Source organism: Oxyura jamaicensis, chromosome 5 (assembly GCF_011077185.1).
Source record: "Oxyura jamaicensis isolate SHBP4307 breed ruddy duck chromosome 5, BPBGC_Ojam_1.0, whole genome shotgun sequence".
NCBI classification, from domain to species: domain Eukaryota; kingdom Metazoa; phylum Chordata; class Aves; order Anseriformes; family Anatidae; genus Oxyura; species Oxyura jamaicensis.
In genome coordinates this window covers 17,467,987-17,494,842 of record NC_048897.1, presented here as the reverse complement: position 1 = coordinate 17,494,842, position 26,856 = coordinate 17,467,987, and the positions used below count along the sequence as shown (strand labels likewise).

The window sequence follows — 26,856 nt, the reverse complement described above, 5'->3', positions numbered from 1 at the left end:
CGGCCGCGGCGGTGAGAGGCGGAGCGGGAGCCGCTCGCCGCCACCGCCGCCACCATGTCGGGCAAGGACCGCATCGAGATCTTCCCGTCGCGGATGTGAGTGGCCCGGCGGGGCTGCGGGGCGCCACGGGGCCGGGGAGGGTGAGCAGCGCTGGGGGGAGCGCCAGGGCCGAGCCCCCGGCAGGGCCGCCCTCCCTCCGTGTTTTGGCGAGAAACGCGCTGTGGGGCCGCGGCTGGATCCCCTCCTCGGTGGTTTCTCTTCTCCGGCGGCTCAAAATTAGCTGGCAGCCATCTGAGGGCATCCAGAGCCACGGCATGAGCAGCTTCCAGGGTGGCGGCGTCGGGGGTGTTGAAGTCGTACCATTAGGCAAGCCAGGATTTAAAAATAGAACATGAATATAAGCAAAAATGCACAATCATTCAACTCCTTCCCTTCACTGTTTAATTGATGTCGTGTAAGAGGTTGGCCATAAAATAATTTTTTAGAAAAAGGAAGTGCAGTGAGTGGACAGCCAAGTAATTTTCCAGGTTGTGACAGCAAACCGTTCGTCATGCAGTCAGATGTCCCCTGACCAGGCTTAAGAAAGCAGCCAACATCCGAATGAATGCGAACATTTAAAATTGATAAACTATTAAAAATGCCGTTTTAATAGTGCTGTTCCTCTTCAGGACTCTCCAGGACAGAAGACTTTGCCTTGGGGTGAAAGGCTGTTTCAAATCTTCTTGCATAAAATTAGGGTGATGACTGGATATAATCTTTATAGGAAGATGTCTTGCAGGATAGGAAACCTCAAATGTACAATAATAACTATTCCCTCATGAATGAGCTCAGGCCATATGAAACAACAGTTTATATGGAAATATTAATATATCACATGGTAAAGGTTCTGTTTTGAACCTCAGTTCAGAAATAAATGACTGCCTGTACTAAGCCACCTGGTCACCTGCTCTTCAACGGTGCTCTTGTCATTCCCTTTACATGTCCCAGGAAGAGGCACCTCAACCACTTCTGAAAGGTATCTGTTTTTGTGGGCTGACAGATCATTGTGGCAAGGAGGTAGTGAGGTACAAAGATTTGATATTTACGAGCCCTGTTTCAAATGAGGTAAGAGACTAATAATGTGGCAGATATTTTGATAGGAATGTGAGCTGGGATGTTAAAAATAAAGATGGCCTGCTTCTAGAACAATTTTTTTGTTAACTGATGAACTGAATTTTGCAAGGTTTGGCTTTAGTCTCTTTTGCTAGTATGACCCTTTTCTGGGCTGGATATGATCACTCACAGAAGCTGCTCGGTCTCCTTGACTGCAAACAGGACTTTGTTTAGTGCACTCACAGAGCCTGTGAAATCTTGCTTGAACTAGAAAGTGAGCCAGTCTCGGTCAGGTGGTGAACAGAGTGAGAAGGTAGCTCAAGGTGGTAACAGTGACCTGCTTGTTGTGAAAATTAAGGTGCCTTGTTGTTCTTTGTCTTTTTATCATGAACATTCAGAAAGTGTATGTGCTTCCCAGTTAAAACAATCTTGTAGGCATTAATGAAGCTATTCTTATAACATGTCGGTAGAGTGGGGAAGTAACTGTGTCCACTGCGTAAGCAGAATCTTCATGATACTTACATTTTCCAAGGTCAGAGAGGAAGCATATAGGCTTCTCTTTACAGACCTGAATGTCGTCCTTTGTGCACACTATGTATACAAGGCAGTAACTCAAGTTAGCGCAATGGATTTTGTATTATAGCTACTGAAATTTTAGTTAAAAAGATTTGTCACATTAAAATATATGTGACAGCAGAGAGGGAAGCAAAGTTTGTATCCTTTTTTAGTTCCCAGTTCTGCACCAGAAACCTGGAAGTTTGCTACTGGAAATAAATAAATGAATAAATAAAATTATATCCTGAATTGTCTCTGCTGTTTTACAACGTTGATGTTTCTTCATTGCTTCATACTTTCTGTCATGTCCATGTCAGAAAATCATGTGTAATTTTTATCCTAATCCCTTTGGATGATGCAGGACATTTTTATTTCTCCCTCTGTTGAACAGGGCTCAGACCATCATGAAGGCTCGTTTGAAAGGAGCCCAAACAGGTCGTAACCTCTTGAAGAAAAAATCTGATGCTTTGACACTTCGATTCAGGCAGATCCTTAAGAAAATTATTGAGGTAGGTAAATTAGAATTTTTCTGTCTCTCTTTATTTGAAATCTGTTTGTCAGTTGTGCATTCCCATTCTGCTGACTTCATTAGGTAGGCCGGAATGTAGGACAACACTGTAGATAACCCGTTCTTTGTAAGTGAAGCTGCTGAGGACAGGTGAGCAGAACTATGTTTCCCTGGCTGCAGTGGTACAGAAAGTTTGTAAGAGTTAATATTCTTCATTTCTTTCCAACCAGTCCTCGGCTGTGGTTCCCTACCATCTCTTCTGCATTATAGGAAATCTGCTCTGATGGTGCCAAATCCATTATGAGTGGATCTAACATGTTCTGTAGCATTACTTTTATTCTTTTATCCGGCCTGAAACAACTTCAGAAGTCTCATGGTATGCAGTACAATATGAAGTAAAAGTGCTTTCCTGCTGAGACACTTTATTGTTGCAATTTAGCCCCCATGTAATAGAATTTTATGATTATTGAGACAGATGAGTCTTTTGCAGTTTGAGTCTTTACACTGGGTGAGTGAAACAGGTGAAGTATTTCTTTTTTAACCAGTCACCTGGAAATTACGATTTCCAATTTGCAGTTTGAGAGTAAGACAGAGGTATCAGATTTTCTCCTTTTTACTCTCTTAAATTTGTCATTGTTCTCTTTATGCTGTTAGTTATTCATCCTGGAAAAAAGAGTAATATACCTTATATTTGTTGCCTCTTTTTTTTTTTTTTTTTTCAACAGACTAAGTTGCTGATGGGTGAGGTGATGAGAGAAGCTGCCTTTTCACTTGCTGAGGCAAAGTTTACAGCAGGAGATTTCAGGTGAGGATTGCTGATGGGTATCCTACCCATGGGAAAGTGTTGATTTCTCAACACTTCAACAAACTGTTGATTTCTCTTTTGGAAATAAGTACAATTCTTAAACACTTTTTAAAAGAAAAAGAGGCAGTGGGTAAGGTAGGACAGGATTAACTGAATTCCATTAAATAAAGGTGAGAGACATCACTGCAGGAGAGAATTTGTGTGATGAAAATGTATAAAAAAGAAAGCTGAAAAACGAACAGAATTTACATACAAATTATGCACAAATCCTTGATTTGAGAAGTTGGTTTTTTGCAGCTTGGAAGCTAAAACATAGGTATACAAGACTGTATATCAGAGTGTTGGATTATGTATTATTTTGATTTTTGTTGTAGACTTGAGGACAGGGTCCAACGTTTTTCTTTTTCTTTTTTTTTTTTTACCAGTAAGTAAGAGATTCTACTCAGTGTTTTAGCATACTGTCTCATGACCTCTTGCCTCACTAGGGCTAGTGAGGGCTGTATGTGAGAGGGGAGACAGAGCTTTTTCCTTCAGTGGGTTATTTTTTAATTGCATTTTAATAAATTACAATTCTAACCAGACTGCTTGTGTACTTCATCCAAATGTAGCTCTTGTAGTGTTAATAATTCAGCTGATGGTGCCACCAATTAATGGGGAAGAGCTAAATGATCAGATGCAGTAGTAACCTGCATGCTTGTAGAGGTGCACAGCATCGATGAAAGCCTTGTTACTCTCATATGGATGTGGTGCTGTTTCCTGCCTTAACCAGGCAGTGTTTAGGTATAAACAATAGTTAGATTCCACCCTGTAAGTAAACTGTACTTCAGTGGAAGAGTTGGCTACAGTGACCTGTTCTTGGAAGACCTTAAGACACTTTAGAATACTTCTAGATGAATTGTACAAGCCTAAGTTTGTTAACATGGTAAGAGCTAGTGGGTAAACAAACTCATTTATTGTTCTGAAAGAACAAATAAATATGAACTCATAAAAACAAACAGTGTTGTAGCCTTGGTCTACATTAAAGCCTTGAAATTCCTTTGCTTTTAGTGGGAAGAGAATTGTACAGGTTGATTACACTCAACGTTATTGAAATATTTTAAAGTCATTTGCCAGATAACTGGCTAGTTTTTAGATATGCATGCTTAGTCTAAAACATTTCCAGAGTTACATTTCAGAGTTTATTTCTTTTACATTTCCAGACATTGCTGGAAAACTGTTTCTTTGAAAGCTTCTGTGTTAGCTTTGAAGACTGCGCAATTAAATTCACAGAGTACTGAACTAAAAATAATTTCCAAATCATTACAGCTATTTGATAACTACTTCACCTTGCCTATAAAGATGAATTAATGAACCACTTCAGTGTTCATGATTAAGATGTATGCTTTCTTCCTTACAGTACCACTGTGATCCAAAATGTGAACAAAGCTCAAGTCAAGATCAGAGCTAAGAAGGACAATGTAGCAGGTGACTCTTCCCTAGACTACTGGCATTTCAACTTTTCAAGGGAATCATGGGAGGTGACTGAAATATGCAGGAGAGTTTCCAAACACCATCTCCTCTTATTTCTCTTATTAATTTAACACTAGGAACATTTCTAGCTTACTAAGATTTTTCAGATACAAAAGATATTTTTTTTTATGTTTAGTCATTTACCTCTCATAAGATGAAACAAGTAAACTGTAGTCCAATTTCTAGATCTTCAAATAAAGCACAATTTCCATTACTGAAAGTAAATCAGAAAACCAGGAAATTAAGTATCAGAATTAAATAATTTTTAAGAAATTAAATATCAGTAATTGTCTATGAAGAAAACAGGAAAGAATAATCAAGACTGAATGCTGAAAATATTCCTTAAGTATGGGGAATATATTGCTAAGTGGTAACGTAGTAAAATTGAATACTGAATACAATATAATACTTTTCTGAATTTTTCACGTGTCTAGATCTCCACGATCTCAATATAATTTCGAAGTTCCATATTAAAGTGGAAGAATCAGCATGATTAAATCTTTCCAAGCTATATAGGGAGATTTTGGAAACAAAGCTTCTGAGCTTATGGAATTTATGAAAAGCAAATGGGGTAAAAATGAGTTGTAATTAAAAAAAATATATAAAACCTTATGTCTCTTACACACATACTTGCTCACTTTTGCCAGGTGTAACCTTGCCTGTTTTTGAGCACTATCAGGAAGGAGGGGACAGTAAGTACAAAACAAGTGCTTTCTATCTTACATGTACTTGTAGTTATGTTGTGCTAATTAAAAAATACTTGTCATACTTTGCTGATAAGTCAGTTTACCTCACAGGCATAACAGTATGTATTTCCTCTGTCTTTTGCTGTTTGCAAAGCTATTTTTGCTTTGTCCTGTTCCTCTAATATGGAGAGATTATTAAGGGGTCATAGTGGATTTTAATTTCCTAAATCATTGAATTTTTCAAAGTAGGAGAAGGATTGTTTACCAGGTTTTTGAGACCGGTAGACCTTATTGTAGACATGCACAGCAATGATTTGTAGTAACACAAACCATTATAACGATTGATTTGTTAATGGGCAAAGACTTTAGCATACCACTTTCTGAGCTGTCTGTATCCCTGTAGTTCGTAAAGTACTAATTTTTATCTAGAAAGTAAACACCATGGTAGCATTAGCAACAAATTTCACGTTTTCTTTTTTTCAGGCTATGAGTTGACTGGCTTGGCCAGGGGTGGAGAACAGCTAGCTAAGCTGAAGAGAAACTATGCAAAGGCCGTGGAGCTGCTTGTGGAACTGGCCTCCTTACAGGTTGATGGGAGAAAAAAAAGGGCTGGGGAGTAGGGATGAGTCTGTGGTTTCTCCCTGTTCCGAAATTAAAAGTAACATGGTCTCAGTGGTTGTAGCTGAGTACTTTCAGCTGTAATACATACCTTTTGTCCAAGTGCTCTACAAAGTTGCAAACCTTTTTCAGCCATAAAACACAGTTATACTACCACTTCATAGAACTCTACAATGCTATGAAGAAACTCTGAGTTGCTATGTGGTGTAGTTGGTATTTGAAACTGCTGATGTGCAGTGTTCAGATGTAATCTGGTAACAGTAAGAGTACCAACATTAGCAGAAACAATTCTGCTTCCATCAAGTGAGCAGCTTTGGCTTACAAGTGCTGTTTGGTTTTGGGTGTAAAATATATTGAAATGCCTAGTTTGTCTTCTTATGTGTTAATTATTTATTCCTGTTCTACAGACATCCTTTATTACTTTGGATGAAGCCATCAAAATAACAAACAGACGCGTGAATGCAATTGAACATGGTGAGTGCTTTTCTATTTGGGATGCATAATGCTTTTGTGTCTCCATGCAAGATGGGGAGCTGGGTCCTGGAAGCCACTCTTCTTTTGACTGATTTTATTAGTAGGATTTCAAACCAGTTCAAGAATATTTGAGAGAGCATTACAACAGAGCACATTGTAAATAACAAAAATGAAAAGCCCAGTTCCATTCTGAGTTGTTGATAGCTGGAATTTTGCATGTATGCAATAACTTCAGTAGATGACTAAACTATTCCGTTCAGTGTATTTTTCCATAGATGTACTTAAAACTTGCAGGTCTTATCTGCAGCTTATCCCTTAGCAAATTTGACTGTAGAAAAGTTTTCTTCTGCAGCCTTCCAAAAGCATTTGGCAGCATTGCTAGCAGATTTCTCCTTTGGAAAAGTGGTTCTGGCACATGGCTTTCAGAATTGCTTAGTTGGTGTGTTCAAGCTTTTTTTGATGTCTTGTATCTTTCCTTGTAATAGTATATTTGAGTGTTTGTTTTCATTATGGCTTTTTCCGACTGAGATCATAATTCTTTGTATAAGTCCTATATTGAAGAAAAGTTTCTGAAAGAATATGATGGATGAATAGAGGTTTACTTCTAATCTTGCCCATCTCTGAAGGATTATTTTTTAACCAGTTCAATAGGGAAAAAGACCTTATTAAAAAGTCAAGAATCAGTGCTTTCAATTCCATTGCATATCTTTCAGAAGAATGTGTTATCAGAGATTCCGTGATGTTTGGAGTCATAGTTTAGTCCTGGACTTACTGAAGAAAACAATTTTGTATATTTGTTTAATGAAATAGTGTGATCTTCCATGAAAGACGATTTCCCTTGGCCAAAAGAATTACTAGATTTACTTTAAATAACCGTCTGTGCACTGTATTAGGGCAACTTCCTGAGTAATATAGCAGCAGTCCAACAACTTCCTTGTTTACATTTCTTTAGTGATTATTCCCAGGATTGAGCGCACTCTTTCCTACATCATCACAGAACTGGATGAAAGAGAACGAGAGGAATTTTACAGGTAACTATCTAAAACAAGACAAGGCCTGTCTCTTTTTCTCAAATAGACCATTCCTCAGCGAGGAGTTAGAAGAACTGCCAAATCTGGCAGTGAACACTGTTAAGTATGACCTGGTTCTTAATGCACATTGAGTTTCCAGAGCTGGGCACTTATAGACCTGCAATTGCTTGTCGCAGAGTTGCAGATGAATCTCTACCACTAGGCTGTACATAGCTGTTGTTCTGCTTTAAGGACACCTCTGTCACAGAGGCTGGTGTTCTGCACTACATGAAGCAAAGGTGTCAAACCTGAAATGAATTAAAGCTAAGTTGCCTTCATTCAAGAAAAGCAGAGTACTGGTATAATGCAGTACTTAAGGTAAAAAATGTCATTTACAGTTTGGGTGAAAAAATGAGTTAATCTGTAGATATGAATATTTTTGAAGGGTGACAGCTTGCAAAAAGAGCATTTTGTCATTTGTTACAGGACTTTCATTTCCTGGTGAACTTTTCCAGGCAGCTTTATCACAGCCAACTTGTATGACATCTTTGCTCCTAGCCTGTTTTATGAAAACATCACATCGCTTTCACAGATAAACTGAATTTCTCTTCACAGGTTAAAGAAGATCCAGGAGAAGAAAAAAGTACTGAAAGAAAAATCTGAGAAAGAACGGGAGCTGCGAAGAGCTGCTGGTGGCGAACGTGAACCAGCTAATCTCTTAGCAGAAGAGAAGGATGAAGACCTTCTCTTTGAGTAACCTTGTGCAGTTGTTATATTTGGAGCAGGGGACCCAGAATATAGAAGGCCCAGTTGCAGTATAATTTGGGACATGTTGCCTCAATCATACTTAAGTGGCTTCTCAGTTGGTGTATAAGCCTTGAGTTGACTGGGTTGTGGATTTCTCCTGGGAGATTAGAAATCTGGGAACTTGACTGTAGCATAGGAGGAAAATGAGAGATGAGTAAGGTGCTTTATTATCAGGAAAGCCTTCTGTTGTGTGTTCAATCTGTTTCTCCATTTAATAGGAATGATCGTCCATACCTGTTTCTGCATGGTGGCTCTGGATTTGCCTTTTTAATTGTTCCTCTTACCACTGCAGGGAGAGGAAAATTTAGGGAGGGAGATGCATGCACTGTTCTTTACTGCTGAAACATGAATTAACGTGAAAGTTGCTTAAAACAGGTGTTGGTACAACTGAAGTCAAATGTAAGTAAAGGCAACTCTAGTTTTCTAACCTATTGATGAAATCCACAGTCTTTATGATTTATTTCTGTTGCATGGTTGTTACCACTGGCATAAAACATCTGTGGTTTTAATTAGAGGTTCTGCCACTTGTGTATTCTGTGCTAGAAACAAGTAAAAGTTCTAAATGTTAAATATCTGGTGCCTGTCTCCTGCTGTAAGAAGGTGATGGTCTTAAAAGCTTGGAAAGTGTCATGTTGATTGCAAGATAGCCCTCTCTTCATCCTACACCCCCAGTTTATAAGGCACACTGGGCACATCTCCTTTTATCCTGTGTCCAAATTCACTTACCCTGTACCTCTCTAGATAACCAGCCAAGAAGTCACATCCTCTTGCCACAAACACATAGAAGCTCTTCTAAACTGTCCAGCTCCATGTTGCTTTAAATCTTCATCACAAGTAGGCAGGCAAGCAGGGTTGAACATACAGTAGTCCATTCTTGTGATTTTTTGCATTCTAGGGTGATTAGAAGAATTTAGGAAAGAGGTGAATAAGCTGGCATATGCAGTAGGCACCATGGCATAGATTTATTCTGTTAGTACTAGACTCTTCAACGTAAGCACCTTGTTTTAAACATGATCCAGCACTTAACAGCAGATGCAGGGCAAATGCAATAAAAAATATTTCTATTAGCACCTTTTAAAAAGTAATTTTACAATTTTATGAAGCAAAAGGCCATTTCTTTCCTCTTTAGAAGCTGAAAGCAGCACAGCTAAATGAATCCATACTTTAGCCTAAGATACGTGTTGGTCCAGCTTGAAAGGGAGAGCCCCTTGCTTTTGTGTTGAACTCCCATCGAACCCTCTTACCTCCTAGCTCACCTGTGTTCTGTCAGGTACTTTCCTCAACAGGAGCAGCATCATTCAACTGGTTAAAAAAAAAAAAAAAAAAAGGCAAAAAAAACATACCAACAACCCCACCTGCTTTGTTCCTTGTGTCCTGCTTTAGCTAAGTACAGGAAGGAATGTATTCACACATTCTTTTCATAGTGATAAAAAAGACAATCCTTATCTAACAGATGTTTACTGTCTCAAAGGAGAGTCATCCTTAAGAATTATTTTGTTTGTACTGTGCTGGCTAAAATCCAGGCCTTCCAGTACCTAAAGGGGGCCTACAAGAAAGCTGAAGATTGACTCTTTGTTGGGGAGTGTAGTGATATGACAAGGGGCAATGGCTTCAAACTACAAAAGGGTAGATATAGACTAGATATGAGGAAATTCTCTACTCACAGGGTGGTGAGGCACTGGAGCAGGTTGCCCAGAGAAACTGTGGGTGCCCCATCCCTGGAGGTATTCAATGCCAGGCTGGATGGGGCTTTGGGCAACCTGGTCTGGTGGGATGTGTCCCTGCCCATGGCAGGGGGGTTGGAACTGGCTGATCCTTAAGCATTCCTTCCAAACTAAACCATTCTATGATTCTGTGAAATGACTATTTAGTCAGCCTAGGAAGGATTTTCATTTAGGCTACCAGAGATTAAGATTTACCGAGATGGCTGTACTTGCTGTTAGAACAGCTGTTTTTTTGCACCTTGTTGGACTAGCCTTTGTAATAGATTAATTGCTTCCTCTTCTGCAGATGGGAATTTATCATATGGCAGTTTATTATCTTAGCTGGAATAGAATTCAATTGAAGATGATTTAAAGTAGTATAAAGTGCAAATTAATCCAAAAAACAACAATCAGAAAAAAATTTTTAAGTCTGGAAGTGACATCTGACATATGAAATTCTGTGGCTGACAAATAAGGTGACAGGCTTGTCCCTCTGAAGATAGATCACATCAGGACAGCTAATGGACAGCTAAAACTTATTATGTTAACTTCATAAAGTCTCAGAATTTAGCTGAAATAATTTTCCTCCCCCAAATACAAGGATTAAAATAAATTGAGAAAATTAGGCAGCAGCAGTAAGAAAGCTACAGTAAGATTGCAGTCTTCTCAGGTCTACAGTTTCTCTCTGCAGTCTGTTCCCTTCTGACACCATGCATCCAGTGGGAGAGGTAAGGAGAACATCATCTAGGGCACTGATGGGCCACAGCATCTTTCACACACATCCAGCAAAACAGCAGGAAGATGACTTCCAAGATTCACTAGAAGTAGTAAAATTGTACACTGATTTATTTTAAATCTAGAAATATTTTACATTTTTACATTAGTGTGCAGTTCATGATGCCTCAAAATACAGAGTGCAGATACACATATAAAAGTACAACATGGGGCTAACCACAGGTCTCAGTAAAGTTACCTTAATTAAGGCATTAAACCCCCACCATATATTTTAAAAAGTCACATATAATTACATTCAAAAATTTATGCAATTAGCTAATGTTTAATTAAATCTGGACTGGTAAAAATGCAGATACCTTCATTTCAGTCTGACACAGCTCACTATAAAGCCTGTGATAAAGTGTTACACCAGTGAAGTCTGCATATTCTCTTTTACTCTCAAGGGAATTAACACACACCCTTAATTAAAAAAAGGCAGAATCATTTCTTACACAAGGTAGTTCCAGGTCCAAACTGGTGGCAGATGGACCACCAGGTACATTGCTCAGTGGTTATAACTACCATAGCACCTCTTTATATGGGTATCAGCGAGTATTGAGTGCCTTGGGAATTAAGAGAGTAGAGCTGAACTTCAACATCACTTAAGTCTACATTCAAAAACTTATTGGTATAAAAACAGCCTCTGTACACCACTTCAGAAAAACTGGGGAGAAGAACATCAAACACATTAACAGTATGATTTACTTTGAAAGACACTGGCTATAAATACTGAATACATAAAGGGGGTTCAGCAACTGTCTCGAGCTGATTGTGACTGCAAGAATTTGGACAGTACTTAGGCAGCTGAGCTAGGTTACCCTTAAAGAATACATTTTACTGCTTTCCATCTTCTTGTCCAACTATGAAACAGTCAATACCAAAAGCCTAATACTTCTACAATCCTCTCTTAAAAAAGGGTAGAATTGATACAATATTTTGTCATTTATGAAACACTGTCTATCCAATATACCTGAATGGTGTTGTTTTCAAATGATTTATTAAACTGAGAATGTGCCTGCAATGTGAGGCAAAAAGCTATTGTCTTGAATATCTAGCCCTTAAACCAACAGCTAGAACATTATTATACTATTTCTAACAGCGAACTGAAGATATCAAAGATCTGAACTTTTTCTGAAGGGTCATTACTTAGCCTCATTAACTGCTTATTGCTTCTCAGCCCTAAATATTAAACCTGCAAATGCTTCCTAACAAGACAGGAATGCACTCTATACTTTAATTTTTCAATGCACAGTGTTAGCTCAGTAACTAGGAAAGTTACCTGAAAATTTATTTGTATTTCCTGTATACTTGGAGTTCTCTATTCAACTATGGGTATGAGTTTGTTCCATTGAAACTTGAAGAAAGAATGTATGCAAGACAGTATGGAAAAAATCAACTACTTTTTCATCCTTCAACAATAGACAGGAGTGAACTACACGTTGACGTAACTCCAGTGTTTTACCTGCAAGAATTCAGAAACCCTATGGCTAAAATTAAGAGATATTCACATTCAGGGTTCTTTGTGCTACCCAAAACCAAAACAGCCGAGACACTACTATTCAGTCAGCTTCAGCAATAGAGCAGCCCTACTGCAGATGCATAGCCTTGGTAGTTAAGCCTTCACAGCTCAGAATTTGAGGATGCAGAGATGTTCTCATTTGCTTTGCCAAACACACTAGGATACAGACAGACCTTGCCTTTTTGTTCACTTGTTTCAAGTTTTTTGTTTTAACAATTACAAATATTCCCCTTTCTTAAATTCTGTTCTTATGACTTCAGTTACCAGTTTCACACACTTTTACTGCAGTACTGAGCAAATGCAGGACAGCATGTAGGCTAGTGAATTACAACGCTTATTTATAACGCAATAGCTACATTCAGCTATTTTAATTCCAGTTAATTATCCATTAGACCAACAGCCATACCATAAACCATTTGCAGAGATTAAAATACCCACTTATCTTCCAATGTTCAGCACATCAGTCTATTTTAGCCAGTATTCTGTTATAAAACATGAGAACTTAAGTTGACTTCCAAGCAGTGTTTTATAACTATATATTTTTCATAAAAATATAACCTCTGCCTTTCTAAATATCTGTAGAGATCTGTGGAGAACAGTGGCTCCAATCAGCCAATGTTTTAAAGAAAATTCCATAAAAATATCAAATCTAAAAGATCAATATAATATTCATCTTTGATTGGACCTAAAATAAATGTGCAGTCAAATCTGATTTTAAAAGTCTGACTAAAAAGATACAAGGATCGAACTATTTACATTATACACATTTTCCAATTACAGTGCTATTTAGAAAGTGGAATGTTTTTTAGAATTAAAATATAAATTCAAGCCTCAAAGGGCAGCTCCAAACCAGTGGCATCTTTGTTTTTCATTTTTTTGAAAAGTAGAGATTTGTCATTAATATTAATTTTTTTTATGTGTATATTATTTCTCCACCCAAGGATCTGTAGAATTACACTCAAACTACCATCATGTCCCACAAAGTCATTAAGTTAAGTGTTAAATAACATTCATATTTATAACTGTGACAACAAGGACTGTACATACACATACACACACACATACACACTTAAGATCTTTGATTTCCTAAGAGTGACTAGGTAGAAAAACGTGGATTTTTATATAAAAGTTGTTGCTAGAAAAATCTATCTAAAGCTTAGTACTGACAAGGTCTCCATTTCTAGACCACAGAGAAAGAACATTTGGACAATCTTTAGATCAGTTAAATCAGCTCAAGCTGATTAGTACATTTTTTTTCAATAATAAACTATTCCACTTCCAAAGGATGCAGCCACTGAGGTCTATAGAACTCACAGACTTATTACTAGAACTGAGCAGACCTACATACAATCCCCTTAGAATGATCACTACATTGAAATACATTTGTCCCTTGGAATGATTCTCATCGTAGCCAGGTAGAGGGTACCCACTGGGGCTCTGTGTCAAGTTTGTTTATTAACCGAAGTAACTCTTGATATGCCTTGTCAAGATCAGAATTCACAATTGCTGTGTCAAAATAGTGACCATTGTTTTGTTCCATCTCCCTCGTCTTCTCTATGATTTCTCTCAGCTCTTCTGGCTGCAATCAAAAACAGGGAGTTACTGTATGTGTGTACACCTCTCCCCCATAACAAGAGTAGGGAAATATAACAACTCAGGTTTTCTACATAAATTTTCATGGCATCATCAGCTACTTATACCTAAGTTTATGACTACAAATAACCATGACATATTTTAAAGCCAAGGGAACTCAAGACAATGATTTCTGGCTGGCCACAAGTGGCACTCCAGTAAAACTGTCCCAGACTGAAGTAAATAAGGAAGACAAAGCACTGCTCCTTTTATGACATGCATCTGACTGAGGCTCAAAAAATTAGGTTGCTGCACCTATCATCTTTCTAGAAAAGACTGAAGATTACAGAGAGGAGGAAACTTATCCATGTAGAGAATGATTATTTTTAACCCTGGCAAAAAAAAAAATAAAAAAAAATCCCAGTTTTAAGACTTTGACACCCTTTTAGACTTTAAATCCATACAATACATTCATCACCCTTGCATCATATAAAGAGGGCAAAATACAGCTTAGAACTGTGAGAAGCAATTCCTGATCAACAGCTGTATCAGGAGTCCTTACGAATAGATGCATTTATGCTGTGAGAATTGTTCTTCCTCAGTCTGAGCTACATAATGCTAAATTAACACTGTGTGGGTGGAAAAGTACTCCCCACCTTAAGGTAGATTTCAGTTAGAAGGCTGAAGATTAACATACTGCATTATCATAGCAACATGCACTTTGTATCCTGTAAACCAATAAGGACCTTTTCAGAGCTTTCAGACACCTTGGATACGTTTATGGGTTGTAATTCCACTCTGCAGAACTAACTTCTCATTTAATAAAATCACCTGCACTGGATAAGCTGAGATCTTGGAAAACTGTAAAACTTGAAAAGTGAGCCTACAAGATCAAACGTAAAAATTATTTAATCTAAAAAGTTTTGTAATACATTTTGAAGTAAGTACTTTTCCAAGGCCAGATAAATTCTGAAAGGAAAAAAAAATGCTCTTTAGAGTTCCTCCAAGATTTACTTGAAGACAGAGCTGGATTTCTATAGTTTTGAAATATAGGGACACATTTTTGTACCCAAATGCAGAGACCAGCACTGTGACCCAGGACACCTGAACTAGTAATGGATCCTCTTGCCCCATACCTCTCACTTTCAGTTAAGGAAAGCACCCTGTACCCCTCTCTGAGTACGGTCTGCTTACTGACCTGCAGCAAACAGATCTCTAACTGTACCACTTCCCATGTATCATCAGTACCATTACCATCTCCCAATTCCAAAGAAAGTATATGAATTTGTTTACCAAAAACATTCCAGATCTTTAAATAAAATAAAGGTTTCAGGAGAGGTGTTAGATGCATTACCTTTGGGTTTTTCCCTTCTTTGGCCAATAAAGCACGTAATCTCTCTTGTGAAGGTGGTGCAACAAATATTATATATGGCTTCAAGTCAGAATTCCGTAGTGTCTTCAATGACTGCAGAAAAATGATTAATTAATTTCTAAACAATTGACCATAACAGTATTATTACTATCACTCAGCGTTTAGTCACCATGGGCTATAAAATTGATATTCCAGCTTTTTATTTAAAAAAAAAAACCAAAAAAAACCATTATGGAACCCAAACATTTACTTTTGTTCAAGACTAACTTAAACTGCAGGAATATTTTTCAGTACGTAAAAGCAAAAAAGTCACCTAAATTGAAGCAAGTTTCCTTACAATGCTAGGGAGTGGTATGAACTTTTAATTGAGAGAAGAACTTTTAAATACCTATCAAGAAAATTTCAGTTTATCCTTTCCTGTTTTGAAGATTAAAATACAGGACACTAAATACACTACATCCTTAGCATACTTTTTGCAGGCTACATGTGTATCAAGAGACAGGAAATAAAAGGAACCTGACTGTAGTTTAATTTTTCCAAAAGCTTCCTTCTGTCTGTTTTGGGACAAGCTACTATCTCTGAGATAGATTTTGCAACCACAGAATTAGAGCAAGTCAATTTTCAAAATATTAAAAGTTTTCAACTTATTACATGCTTTGTGATACCCCTGAGTGATTCTAGCAAAGCATCACAGTCCCAACTGATGATGGCTTATTCTAGCATCTATACTTCCAGACTTTATGGGCGTATTTAAGTACTAGGGAATCTCTTACAGTTCTTGGAACAGCAGCAGACCACATATATACAGTATGTCATAGCAGATCAGCTGTGTTCCATGACTAGGCCTCCTACATTTGCCTAAATTTCAAAGTTGAGGTCTGCATGCTGTAGTGGGTTTACGTGGCAAGGTTTTGGTAGCAGGGGGCTATTGGGGTGGCTTCTGTGAGAAGGATCTAGAAGCTGCCCCATGTTTGGTAAGGGCCCCACTGCTGACCAGAGCCGAGCCAGTAAGTGTTTTTGTTCTGTGCCTCTGTGAGAGCATATTTAAGACAGGGAAAAAAAACGCTGCGCCACACAGCAGCTGGGAGAGAGAGAGGAGTGAGGAACAGCCTTGCAGGCACCAAGGTCAGTGAAGAAAGAGGGGGAGAGGTGCTCCAGGCGCCAGAGCAGAAGTCCCCTGCGGCCTGTGGTGAGGACCATGGTGAAGCAGGCTGTCCCCCTGCAGCCCATGGAGTGGTACGGTGGAGCAGGTGGACCTGCACCGAAGGAGACTGCGGCCTGTGGAAGACCCCTGCTGGAGCAGATTCTGGGCCGGACCTGTAGGTTGTGGAGAGGAGACCATGCAGGAGCAGGTGACCTGGCAGGAGCTGCTGCCTGTGGGGGACCCTGGTTGGAGCAGTTTGCTCCCGAGGTATGGACCCCATGGTACGGACCCATATCTGGAGCAGTTCTTGAAGAGCTGCTGCCTGTGGGAAGCCCATGCCAGATCAGTTCAGCAAGGACTGCATCCTGTGGGAGGGACTCCATAGCACAGGGGATGAGAGTAACTGAGAAGGAGCGTCAGTGAAGAAGCACAATAGACTGACCATAACCTCCACTCCCCCGTTCCCCTATGCCACTCGGGGGAAGGAGGTGGAAGAGGGCAGATGGAGGGGAAGGTGCTGTTGCTTTCTTTCCGTTATTTCTCACTTCTCTACCTCGTCAGTAAAAGACAATAAATCTTACTATCTCCCTATGCTGAGTCTGTTTTGCCTGTCACAATAATTACTGCGTGATCTCCTCGTCCTTATCCCTTGAGCCCCTTTCATCGTATTTTTCTCCCTGTTCCTCTTTGAGGAGGGGGAGTGAGGGAGCAGTTGTGGTGGAGCTCGGCCGCCCACCCGAGTAAAGCCACCATACATGCATAGTTTGTCTCTTCTTTCTCTATAATCAAAAGGTCATAATTAAAAAGCTGTTCAATTTTGTTGATTTGATGTACTTTAACCCTGCCTCCTATAGGACTGCATAAACACATTCCCCAAATGCAGTTTCCAAGTATAATCACAAACAACTTCATCTTCAAAAACCCCAGAGCTCCCAGAGTAATTGCAACAGTTAGAGACAAATCTTATTGTAGTTAATTTTTCAATTGAGATATTTGGTGAGAAATATCTAGAAACCAAGGTCCCTCTTAACTTTAGCACAGATACAGAAGATGTTATAAACGTAACCTTCTTGTTCCTTGTTTGAAAATATATACAACACACTAAATAGAGTCAACTAAACATCACTGAAAAAATCTTGTAATAAACATGGAAATAGACCTTGAACAGACTGAGGTTACACAAACCTACTATAGCTTTTAGATTTTCATAGTAGCTGCTAGAATTAAAGCACCACAGACAACAGCATTTGCTATACCTGGGTATGAAGATTTAAAAGGCATATCTTGCCGGAGTTGATTACTTGCCGCACGGAGTCTATGCTGGTACCATAGAGGTTCTTCTCAAATTCTCCATATTCAATAAACTTCCCTGCAGCTATGTCATTCTCAAATGCTTGTCGGGAAATGAAATGGTAATCTCTGCCAGCTACTTCAGTCTCCCGCCTGCTCCGAGTGGTATCTACAACAAAAGCAACAGAAAATAAACTGAGACCGTGATATACCTGTAGAACTGAAGGGGAGAAGTCAATATTTCTGTTAGAAGAGGTATTACTATCAAGCAAAGAAAGCATTTGAAACTTCCACGAAATACCGGTATTTTATGTAATAAATATCCTTGTAGAGATTAAACTGTCAAAGGCTGAACATACATTTAGATGTCTTCTTATATTCATCTAGGAAATACAGTAAATTATGTAAGGCATAATTTATCCAAGAGCTGACTCAAGAACTCCAAACTCATAATTACAATTCTCATCATGACATTTGACTATAGACAGCATTTAAAATAAGCAATCATTTCTTCCCATCAAACTTACGGGGAACTGCAGAGGCAAAGCGGTCCACTTCATTATTCATAAGTCTCTGCCGCAATTCATTTTGACCACAGTTCTGTGGACCGATCAGAACAATAGGCCGTTTCCTATTTGCTGGTTGATGATACAGTGACATTTCCTCATAGGTCAGAATTTCTTCATTATCATAATCTTGACAGAAAAACAAAACAAAAGTGACAGCATTTATTTCATCTCTTATTGCTAGTTGCATGTAGCACCTGTCATGCCGTAAAAAATTTCAGGAAGCTCCCCTCTAAAACCCGGAAGATTATGACTTGTCCAGTAAACCAAGTCCTTCTTTCTCCCCTTCTGGGGAAAGAGGGTGTTTCTACTTCCTAATGACATAAGCAGTCATATAAACTAAGTAAACAGCTTTCTTGCTAAGAAACAAGTTTCTGGTACAAGAATAACACTACGCCCAACAACAAAAATCATCATCCCAATCCCAAAGTACTTTTGTAAAAATATAGCATAAGTAGCCTACACAACTCACTGTGGACAAAGTTTCCGTTTTCTAAACTTCACTATACATAGTGACTCATTACAAAACCGTAATAAAGTGGCTCACCATAGTAAGATTATGAGTGTTTCCATGCCTAAAAACCTGTTTTATCTCATCTTTTCTACAGACACTGAACAACTCTACTAATCCTGCCGCCTCTTTCACATCTTTCACTAAATGCTATTATAAACCATACTACTGCTACCACACAGAACACCATCAGACAGTATTTCTAACTGCCTGGATTTAAGCATTCTTTTTACAAGGCTATTTGTAGAATCTTCTATAGTTGCTTTTAAATGCACACTGTATAAAAGATGTTACTTACCATCATTTTTATTTGCATTGTATAAAACCTTTTTCCGTTTCTTTTTGTTTTTCTTTGCACACCAGAGTTTTCCTAACCAAAATAAAATCACCACAATCATTTACCCATGCAGTAAAAAGCTCCCCTTCCCCCCACTATTTGGATCTGGAGTTTTGAAAACACAATGCTTTTCAATTCATTACAACAGTAGGGTGTATGAAGCAAATGCTGCATAGCAAGGACTTCAACTGAGACTTGGTAGATAAAATTATTTAAGAAAAGAGGCATTCCAAATTCTTCCACGTTAACCTAATTACATTGTCCATAATTATGATAAAATCATGAGATTTGTATAACTAAATTTAGGCTTTCATTTATATCAAGTATTTCAAAGAATCACTACTTTTGTATTATAAAAATTGAGAATTTTCTGTAACTCTACACTGACAAGGTTCCAGGTAATAGTAATTAGCACTTCTATTACTTAGATTTTTCCCCCTTGGAAAGCATGTATCTAACCTGATTTTTCTGGCTCCTTGTCTTCTTCTATAGTTTGCTTCATTGCTTCTCTTTGTTGCTGAAAACTTTTTCCTTAAAGCATTTAAAAAAGATAAAAGCAGTTAACATTTGAAAAACATTTCCACATATGGCTGTGTGTGTATATATATTTCCATCCTAATGACTTCCTCATTTTACTTTTTCCTAAGCTTTTATATCCCTGACGCTTCTAGTGTAGAGTATGTCATATAAAAGAGAAACCCAATGGGGAAAATATGCTTTCCACAGAGATGTAAAATTATCTCACCCTAATAGAATGAATCTTAAAAAGAAAAAAAAAAAAGTCAAGCTCAATCAAAATCAAGACCACAATTAATATGCATGGAACATGTACATTAGCAACACCCTTTAAAACTGACAGTATTTGGAAGTGATTTTACTCATGTTTATTCAAATGTGTCTGTTGTCTTTATGGCATTACCTATTTCAGGTGACATTTACAGTAAATTTTTTTTTTTTTGAGCATGTTTTGTAGCATTCATAAGGTGCTTTTTTAATAAGCATTATTTTTTAAGGCCCATGTTTGCTGTCAAGCTACATACCTAGTATTATCATCAAATGCATTTGTGTACTTTCCTAGAATTATCACGTAGCTTGTCTATCACTTCCTTCAGGAATGCAACAATGCTACATTAGTAGTGAGTGGGAATTAAGGAACGAGCTGATTTCCTTCCCACAGCATCCCAAGATTTCTTTGGATTTTAGATAGGCTTGACCCTTTCAAAAGAATTCCCAGAGACTTGTGGAAGTTAAAGTTGCTGAAAATTTATAGCTTCCAAAACACATTCATCAAGGAAGAGGTGCAGAGCACTTGTACAATTCTGGATAGTTTTGCCTGAGAATTGAAAAATCAGGAAAGACTACATTTCCCCACTATGATGATATGGTTTTCTAATTTTTGTTGTTGTTGTTATGTGTGTTCTATTTATAATAGATTACTATTATTATTTGAATTTCAGCTTGAAAAACATTAAACTGTATTTAAAATCAGTGTTCCTGTCATCTCACTCAATCATAAAATAACAGGGCTATTCAATGGAATTTGAAAAGTTTTTTGTTCACTGTTTAATAGATCAGCACATCTGTAATGGACTACCAGTACATATAATTTTTGCATTGAAATATGGTGACTTCAATTTCTGAAACCTCAATTACCCAAAGGCCTCCAGCAGTTAGAAAAGAAGCATAACTGTTGCAAGTAACTGAAGCTCTTTGCTAATTGAAAATATTTATTTTTCAAGCTTGAAATAATGAGAAACTTAACAGCTGTTCTCATCTCCAGAGATAACGAGCAGGTTGAAGTCTAAGTTTTCTGCTGTAGCCAGCAGAGGGAACTCTACATCCACAGAGCCCCAGGTTGAAAGAATAAGGAAAGTTGAGCTGCAGTGCAAGTTTATACACAGAGATGCTTCTAAAAGGTCAATCTTTTAAATAAGTATATTACATAACCAACAGTGGGCTCTGGTGCAAAAAGGTCAAAGTAACAGATATTCAAGGAAGTGGATACTTTAGGGTATATGAGTCTTTGGAAACCAGAATATTATCCCCTATAGCTATGGGAACAACCTGTCAATGCTTTTCTAGAGCTTAATTTACCAGGAATAAGGCCTGCCAGTGGTTGGTTATCTTCATCTCCGTCTCTGTAAGCCTGCCACCAGTTTGGATCTTCTTGGCTGATCACGTGGAGTATATCTCCTTTTTGAAAAGACAGGCCTAATTCTCGGCAGGGGACATAAGGGTCATCAGAAGGATCATAGTCAAAATGTGCTTTCACATGTATCTGTGGAAGGTCAAATGTAAAAACAAGAAAAAGATGTGTAACTTCTGAAGAGTTACATCCCATCTTCTGTGATTGCAGTGGAGGCCTGATATCTAAAAACTCCAAAATCCTTTAGAATGGACATTTTATCTGATATCTTATATATGAGATACTGGAATCATTACCTATTTTAGCAATGGAAAAGACGGTTGTCATAGTTTAGAGATGAATGCCTGAACTTAAATCTAGTTAATTCTGAAGTCTACAAAATTTATTCACCACTGTAAGGGTAAAAAAAAAAAAAATAAAATAAAATAAAATAAAATAATAAAAAAAAAAACAACGATCTACCAATTTATGGCCTTTGCACTCTGAAAGAACCACAGATCTTCTGACTTGTTTTTAAATAATAAACACAGAGATTAAAATCAATTTTCTGGGTTTTAGGTAAAGTTTTACTTTAAAAATACTTTGCCACCAACAAATTTTTTTTTAGCTTTGACAGAAATCCGTGCATTCTTTCTTCCAGTTGTTGATGCTATCTTACGAAAAGTATGTCAGCTAAAAAGATAGAGAACTGTACTGGGTCTGTCTGGGATGTTAACTTTCCCTGCAGCAGCCCATACAGTGCTGTGCTCTGCACTTGTAGCTAGAACAGCAGTGGTATCACACCAGTGTTGTGTCTGCTGCTGAGCAGTGCTGGCACAGCATCAGGACTCTCTCTGACCCTCCTAGGGGGTGGGCAAAAAGTGAGAAAGAAACATCAGCAGGGCAGCTGACCTAAACCAACCAAAGGGATATTCCATACCATATGATGTCACACTCAGCAATAAAAGGTGGGAAAAGGAAGAAGAGGGGAGGGGTGGGCTCTCGTTGTGAGAACGTCTGTCCTCTTCCCGAACACCGGCTACGTGCGTTGAGGCCCTGCTTCAAGGACGTGGTCAAGCATCGCTCATTTGTGGGAAGTAGAGAGTAATTTCTTTCCTCTGCACTTCCACATAGCCTTTACTTGTTTTGTTTAGTTACTCCCTTTCCCCCTCCCTCTTCCCCTTTCCCTTTTTTCCCTTTAGTTGAATTGTTTAATTAATAATAATATTTCCTTAATAAGACATACATATATATATATATTTTCTCTTTAATTAAATCATCCTTATCTCAACCCGTGAGTTGTTCTTTCCTTTACTTCTTCCTGTCCTCATCTGAGGAGGGAGAGTGAGAGAGCGGTCGTGGTGTTCAACTGCCTAGCATGGTAAAACCACCACAAGAACAAAGTTCCCAATATACAATTTTTTTCTCCCAAAGGATAATTGTAAATTACAGTAAAAATTACAAAATCAGAGTATCCGATTAATATAGAGAGAAACTACGGATTTCCAAATAGAATTTCAGAAGCATAGGTGGTGCTACTTTTATATCTTCTTACTATTTTAGAAACTGAATTAAAAATAAACTGTATGCTTCAACTTATCACTGTCAATAATTTTCAGTAGTTAATTCAGGTGTTCGTCTGGTAACCATTAAACAATTAAAACTTTTTTTTTGTTGTTCTACAATGTAAATAAATGACCTACAGAACAACTTTCTTAGGACTACTGGAAAAACAGGTCCAGTATCAAGGTGGAGAACTTACGTAAAACTACTTACAACTGTCTCCTTCGCAGGAGGTGGCTTGCTCTGTTGACTGGGAATCAATACGAAGGTCAGAGTGCCATGCATGTCAGCCTGAGATGAAAAAGAGATTATTAACATACAGTATTAAAATCTGCCTTAAGATTTAAGAATTCTAGTAAATAGCATTTTGGAAAATGTTTCAAAATTTCAGAACAGCAGTTCCTGAAAGCACATCATCTATCTCTGATTTTAAAAATATAGTACAGATACAGATGCAGTGATTAAGCAACAGACTAGAAAGCCAATTCAGATTTAAAAAGCCTAGAGTTCCAGATCATGTATAAAGTAATTTTATTTGTAATGGAACACCTGTAACACTCTCAAGTAGAGACTTAAAAGAAATGGATTACCAAGAATTATATTCTCTTGTTCTATTTGAAAACACTAAGTATCTATGCTGTCAGGAAATAAAATATGTAAAAGATGATCCTAAAATTGCTTAAATGGAACAACAATTTCAAATCTAAACATTACCACTATGCTTTTATGCTGTTAATGTTACCAAAGGATACAGAACACGTTTTAAAAATTTAATTAGCACACTCAACTCCTGCTTCTGTAAAGTATCTAACATTGATATAGCCAGTATCTACAAAAAGTAGACTACATCCTGGCTTTAAAGAACTCTTAGTTGTTTGCATACTTTTGTTCACAGAGTGATTTTGCACACATAATGAACATCTAGATGAAATGCAAGTGCCAACCCCTGAGGAGGCCTATGTGTCTCACTTTCTATACATCATTCCATGAACCGTAATAATTGATGTTCATAAAACTAAAGTGTACACACATCACAAAAAAAATCAGACCTAGGGGTTAATAAAGTAAACATAACTGAGCACAACACGATTAGGCTGCAGGAAAGGAAAATCCACCATTTTTAGTCAGTATGCACAGCTTCTTGAGGAATGTGCAGAGTTTCCCAGTGATAGCATGAATAATCTTGACTGAAGTAATGCTCCAGTTAATTACCATTTTAGTTGCAAGGGGTGAAGCGAGAATTAGAAGGAAAGTAATTTCCTTCTCCTGTGCTTGTTACATATTACTTGGGGAACAAAGCTTTTCAAAACTTCAACCTTGCATCACAAAATAAAAAAGACAACAAATAATTATAAAGCTTAAAAATCAGTTTCTTAAACTAAGATTTTATTTTTTTAACCCATTGCTCTTAAGTTTTATGGCTTTAAGTTTTGTTCTGGAACTCTCATTTGCAGGACCTGTTCAAGTGCAGAACAAGATCTCTACAGAGAACTGAACTGGCAGAGTTGAAATATCTGTTAAGCACATTCAAAGCACTGTCCCATATCCGACAGGGATCAATAGCAGATGCCAGGGCAGAGCATGAGAGCAGTATTGGGCAAAGGGAAATGCTTTTAATTCCCAGTTGTCAGCATCCTACCTTGCAGGTCCTTAGAGAGGAATGTTTCTACTAGTTTCTGATGGATATTTTGCCTGTTTTGCATTGCAGCTTTTAAACTGATGTGTAGCTTTGTCATGAATGTTAAATGTGTAACAAACAGAAAAATACCTATCCTGGTAAACCCCTAAAAAAATGTTTTTATCAGGAGGGAAAGAATAAGAAGTCTGGTCATGTGAAGGTCCCATGTGAAACAATTTCTGGTTGGTTAAGCCTGGCCAGCAACTATGAGCTCCTCTCTGCCAACTGCTTACTCCCTCCCCATCCCCAGGGCACACTGGGGAGAGAATCAGGAGACTAACATCAAGAAAATGATATCTCTTGGGTTGAGATAAACACAATTTAATAAGTGAATGTTTAAATGAGTGATGCAGTGGTAATCACTCACTGCCCATTTTTTCTTGCTGAGCAATACATTACATGGTATGAAATACCATTGTGGTCAATTCAGGACATCTGTCCCACCTGTGTCCCCTCCTGACCTCTTGCTCACCCCAAGCATATTCATCAGTGGGGACAGAGTGAGGGACAGAGAAGGCAAGCACTGTTCAGCAACAACTGAAACATTGGTGTTACAGTATAAACCTGCAACACCATGCACCTGCTATGAAGATGAACTCCATTTCAGCCTGACATGACCACAGTCACGCAGGCACATATATTAATTGTGGACTAAGCCAGAGGTGAAGATGGAAAAAATCACGGCTTTTCATACGGAAGCAAAGTTCTTAGAAGTCATTAAAAGCAAGTCTCAAGATGACAGCTTGGGTCTTTCACATTTGATTCTTTTCACATCTTTCACATTCATTTTTGCATTTGACTGCCATCATAGTCAGTAATATCACACTTAGCATGAGAAAGCAAGCTTGAAATGGACCTTTACATGTGAACATGTAAATATGAAAATGCAAATGACAAGCAGACCCAACAGGCTTCATTCTTATATTTTGCTCAAGAAGTGAAAACAAGAAAACAATGTGTCCAACTCACCAGTAAATCAAAAACTTCATTAACATCTTTTCCACGAATCTCAATGCCATTAATCTCCAAAACCTCATCCCCTTCATGTAACAGCCCACTCTTCTCTGCAGCACCTCCTTTGACTATTCGACTGATGATGACAGAATCCATTTCATTACGAACAGTAGCACCCTGTGTAGTAGTAACAAAATCTGTATTTATTAAAAATATGAAACTCAAAGCCATTTATTGTATGTATTTCAAGCCAGTGGAAGAACATTTTAGACTGAAAGAGAATGCAATTAACAGCTTGGATGCATATAACTAATGCTTGAGTTTAGAAAAAAAACATTCATTTCTTTAAGTGGCACTGATTAAAGAACTGAACTGCTCTACAGCATAAGGTTCATGATTGTTTTAAAAGCTTTCCTATGAAAACCAAACACTTATTTGAAAGATACAACATAGAAGATGAGGTTTGCTTAAAAAATGCATCAAAAACAACCTTCCATAGTTGGACAAGGATATTAGCTCTCCTGAAACAAAGCCTGGGATAGTGACTTCTGTCAAAGTCCAAATTCAAGTTGACAGAAGTTGTCCAGACTCTAAATGGTAACATGTCTACTACTATAACAAAAGGCATGCAAGTTCATCATCTGTGACCATTTCTCATTAAGGTGGGTGGTGGATGAGGAGATTTAGAAGCTAAACATAACTTCCACATTCAAATTTTCTAACTTTAATAGAAATCTGCGAAGGACAGAAAAGCTTACCTGCTTTACATTTAATTGGGTGAGTACCAATACTTACCAATGGAATATCTCGTGCTTTCTCAATACGAACTATTTTAACCGTCTCCCCTCCATATGTGCCAACATTCTCATAAATTTTTTCATCTGTCACAGGCTCCGGTTGCATTTCTTGTTCTGCAACCTTATCGTGAGCCAGTAGAAGTGCCTAGTGTTAAAGAAAATTATTTGTTACAGAAAAATTCACATGTTGTATGTATACAAAAAAAGCAAAAATCAATGAAATTATGCAATTTGAAAAGTCTTTGTAATTACAGAATATTGCAAACTGACTAAAGCAATGAAAGATTTAACACAGCTATGTAGTGCCTACTGCACACTTGGCAAAATTTTCCTTTTAATCTGGAAAACACTACAATGACTATTTCGCACACAGCATTATGACTGCGCTTATGACATCTCCTTCCTAAAAAAAAAAAAAATCAGACACTCGTGCTGAGGCTTAAAACAGCATCTGGAAATACATCTTATAGATTAGAAGCCCCATTTTGTCTTACCTGCATGTGAGGGGCATTCAGCAAAGCATTCAGCTCCTGCCCATCCTTGTGGTGACTGGGTTTCAAAACACTCTGTACCTAAAAATAAATCAAGTAGTAAAGCTCTTACTCTACCCAGTGAATTATCAATCCTTCCCCCTCTAACTCAAGCAAAAAAAAATAGTTACAATTATTTGTTTTAGTAAAAGTAAAATACGTGCACATAATTGTTACACTGACTCACTGAGCCTAGTTTGGCACATATTAGAAAAACATGTGATGAGACCACAGGACTACTCCAGCATGTCTTGCTTTGGTAATTATCTATTGAATGTAAGCTGGTATCCAGTACTTGACACAGATTTGCCAATAGAAACTAACAATGAGCTCAGCTACCACAGAAGACATACACAA

The 26,856-nt window shown here is 37.9% G+C and overlaps 2 protein-coding genes across 2 annotated transcripts in view; one reads left to right on the top strand and one right to left on the bottom strand.

The window, feature by feature from the left end:
- The first annotated feature begins 54 nt into the window (after window positions 1-54).
- On the top strand, window positions 55-8,634 carry ATP6V1D (ATPase H+ transporting V1 subunit D). Its single transcript, XM_035327554.1, has 9 exons — window positions 55-95; window positions 2,039-2,156; window positions 2,881-2,960; window positions 4,357-4,424; window positions 5,117-5,161; window positions 5,639-5,742; window positions 6,181-6,247; window positions 7,200-7,278; window positions 7,873-8,634. The coding sequence occupies exons 1-9, from the start codon at window positions 55-57 to the stop codon at window positions 8,012-8,014; spliced, it is 744 nt and encodes a 247-aa protein (XP_035183445.1). The 3' UTR covers window positions 8,015-8,634.
- A 1,952-nt stretch (window positions 8,635-10,586) lies between these two features.
- Window positions 10,587-26,856, bottom strand: part of MPP5 (membrane palmitoylated protein 5) — a 50,242-nt gene continuing 33,972 nt past the window's right edge. The window contains exons 4-14 of the mRNA XM_035327547.1: window positions 26,464-26,541; window positions 25,968-26,114; window positions 25,188-25,349; window positions 22,754-22,831; window positions 20,947-21,130; window positions 19,312-19,383; window positions 18,814-18,885; window positions 17,966-18,133; window positions 17,405-17,607; window positions 14,987-15,097; window positions 10,587-13,639 (exon numbers count right to left, since the gene is read on the bottom strand). Of these exons, the coding sequence (XP_035183438.1) occupies window positions 13,463-13,639; window positions 14,987-15,097; window positions 17,405-17,607; window positions 17,966-18,133; window positions 18,814-18,885; window positions 19,312-19,383; window positions 20,947-21,130; window positions 22,754-22,831; window positions 25,188-25,349; window positions 25,968-26,114; window positions 26,464-26,541 (1,452 nt within the window). The 3' untranslated portion in view covers window positions 10,587-13,462. The remainder of the gene's footprint in view (window positions 13,640-14,986; window positions 15,098-17,404; window positions 17,608-17,965; window positions 18,134-18,813; window positions 18,886-19,311; window positions 19,384-20,946; window positions 21,131-22,753; window positions 22,832-25,187; window positions 25,350-25,967; window positions 26,115-26,463; window positions 26,542-26,856) is intronic.

Bases quoted from the DNA above. Each gene is read 5' to 3' on its own strand.
- ATP6V1D (XM_035327554.1), top strand. From the start codon at position 55: ATGTCGGGCAAGGACCGCATCGAGATCTTCCCGTCGCGGAT. The intron at 5,162-5,638 runs GTAAGTACAAAA...TCTTTTTTTCAG, and splicing joins CTATCAGGAAGGAGGGGACA to GCTATGAGTTGACTGGCTTG. The intron at 6,248-7,199 runs GTGAGTGCTTTT...ACATTTCTTTAG, and splicing joins CGTGAATGCAATTGAACATG to TGATTATTCCCAGGATTGAG.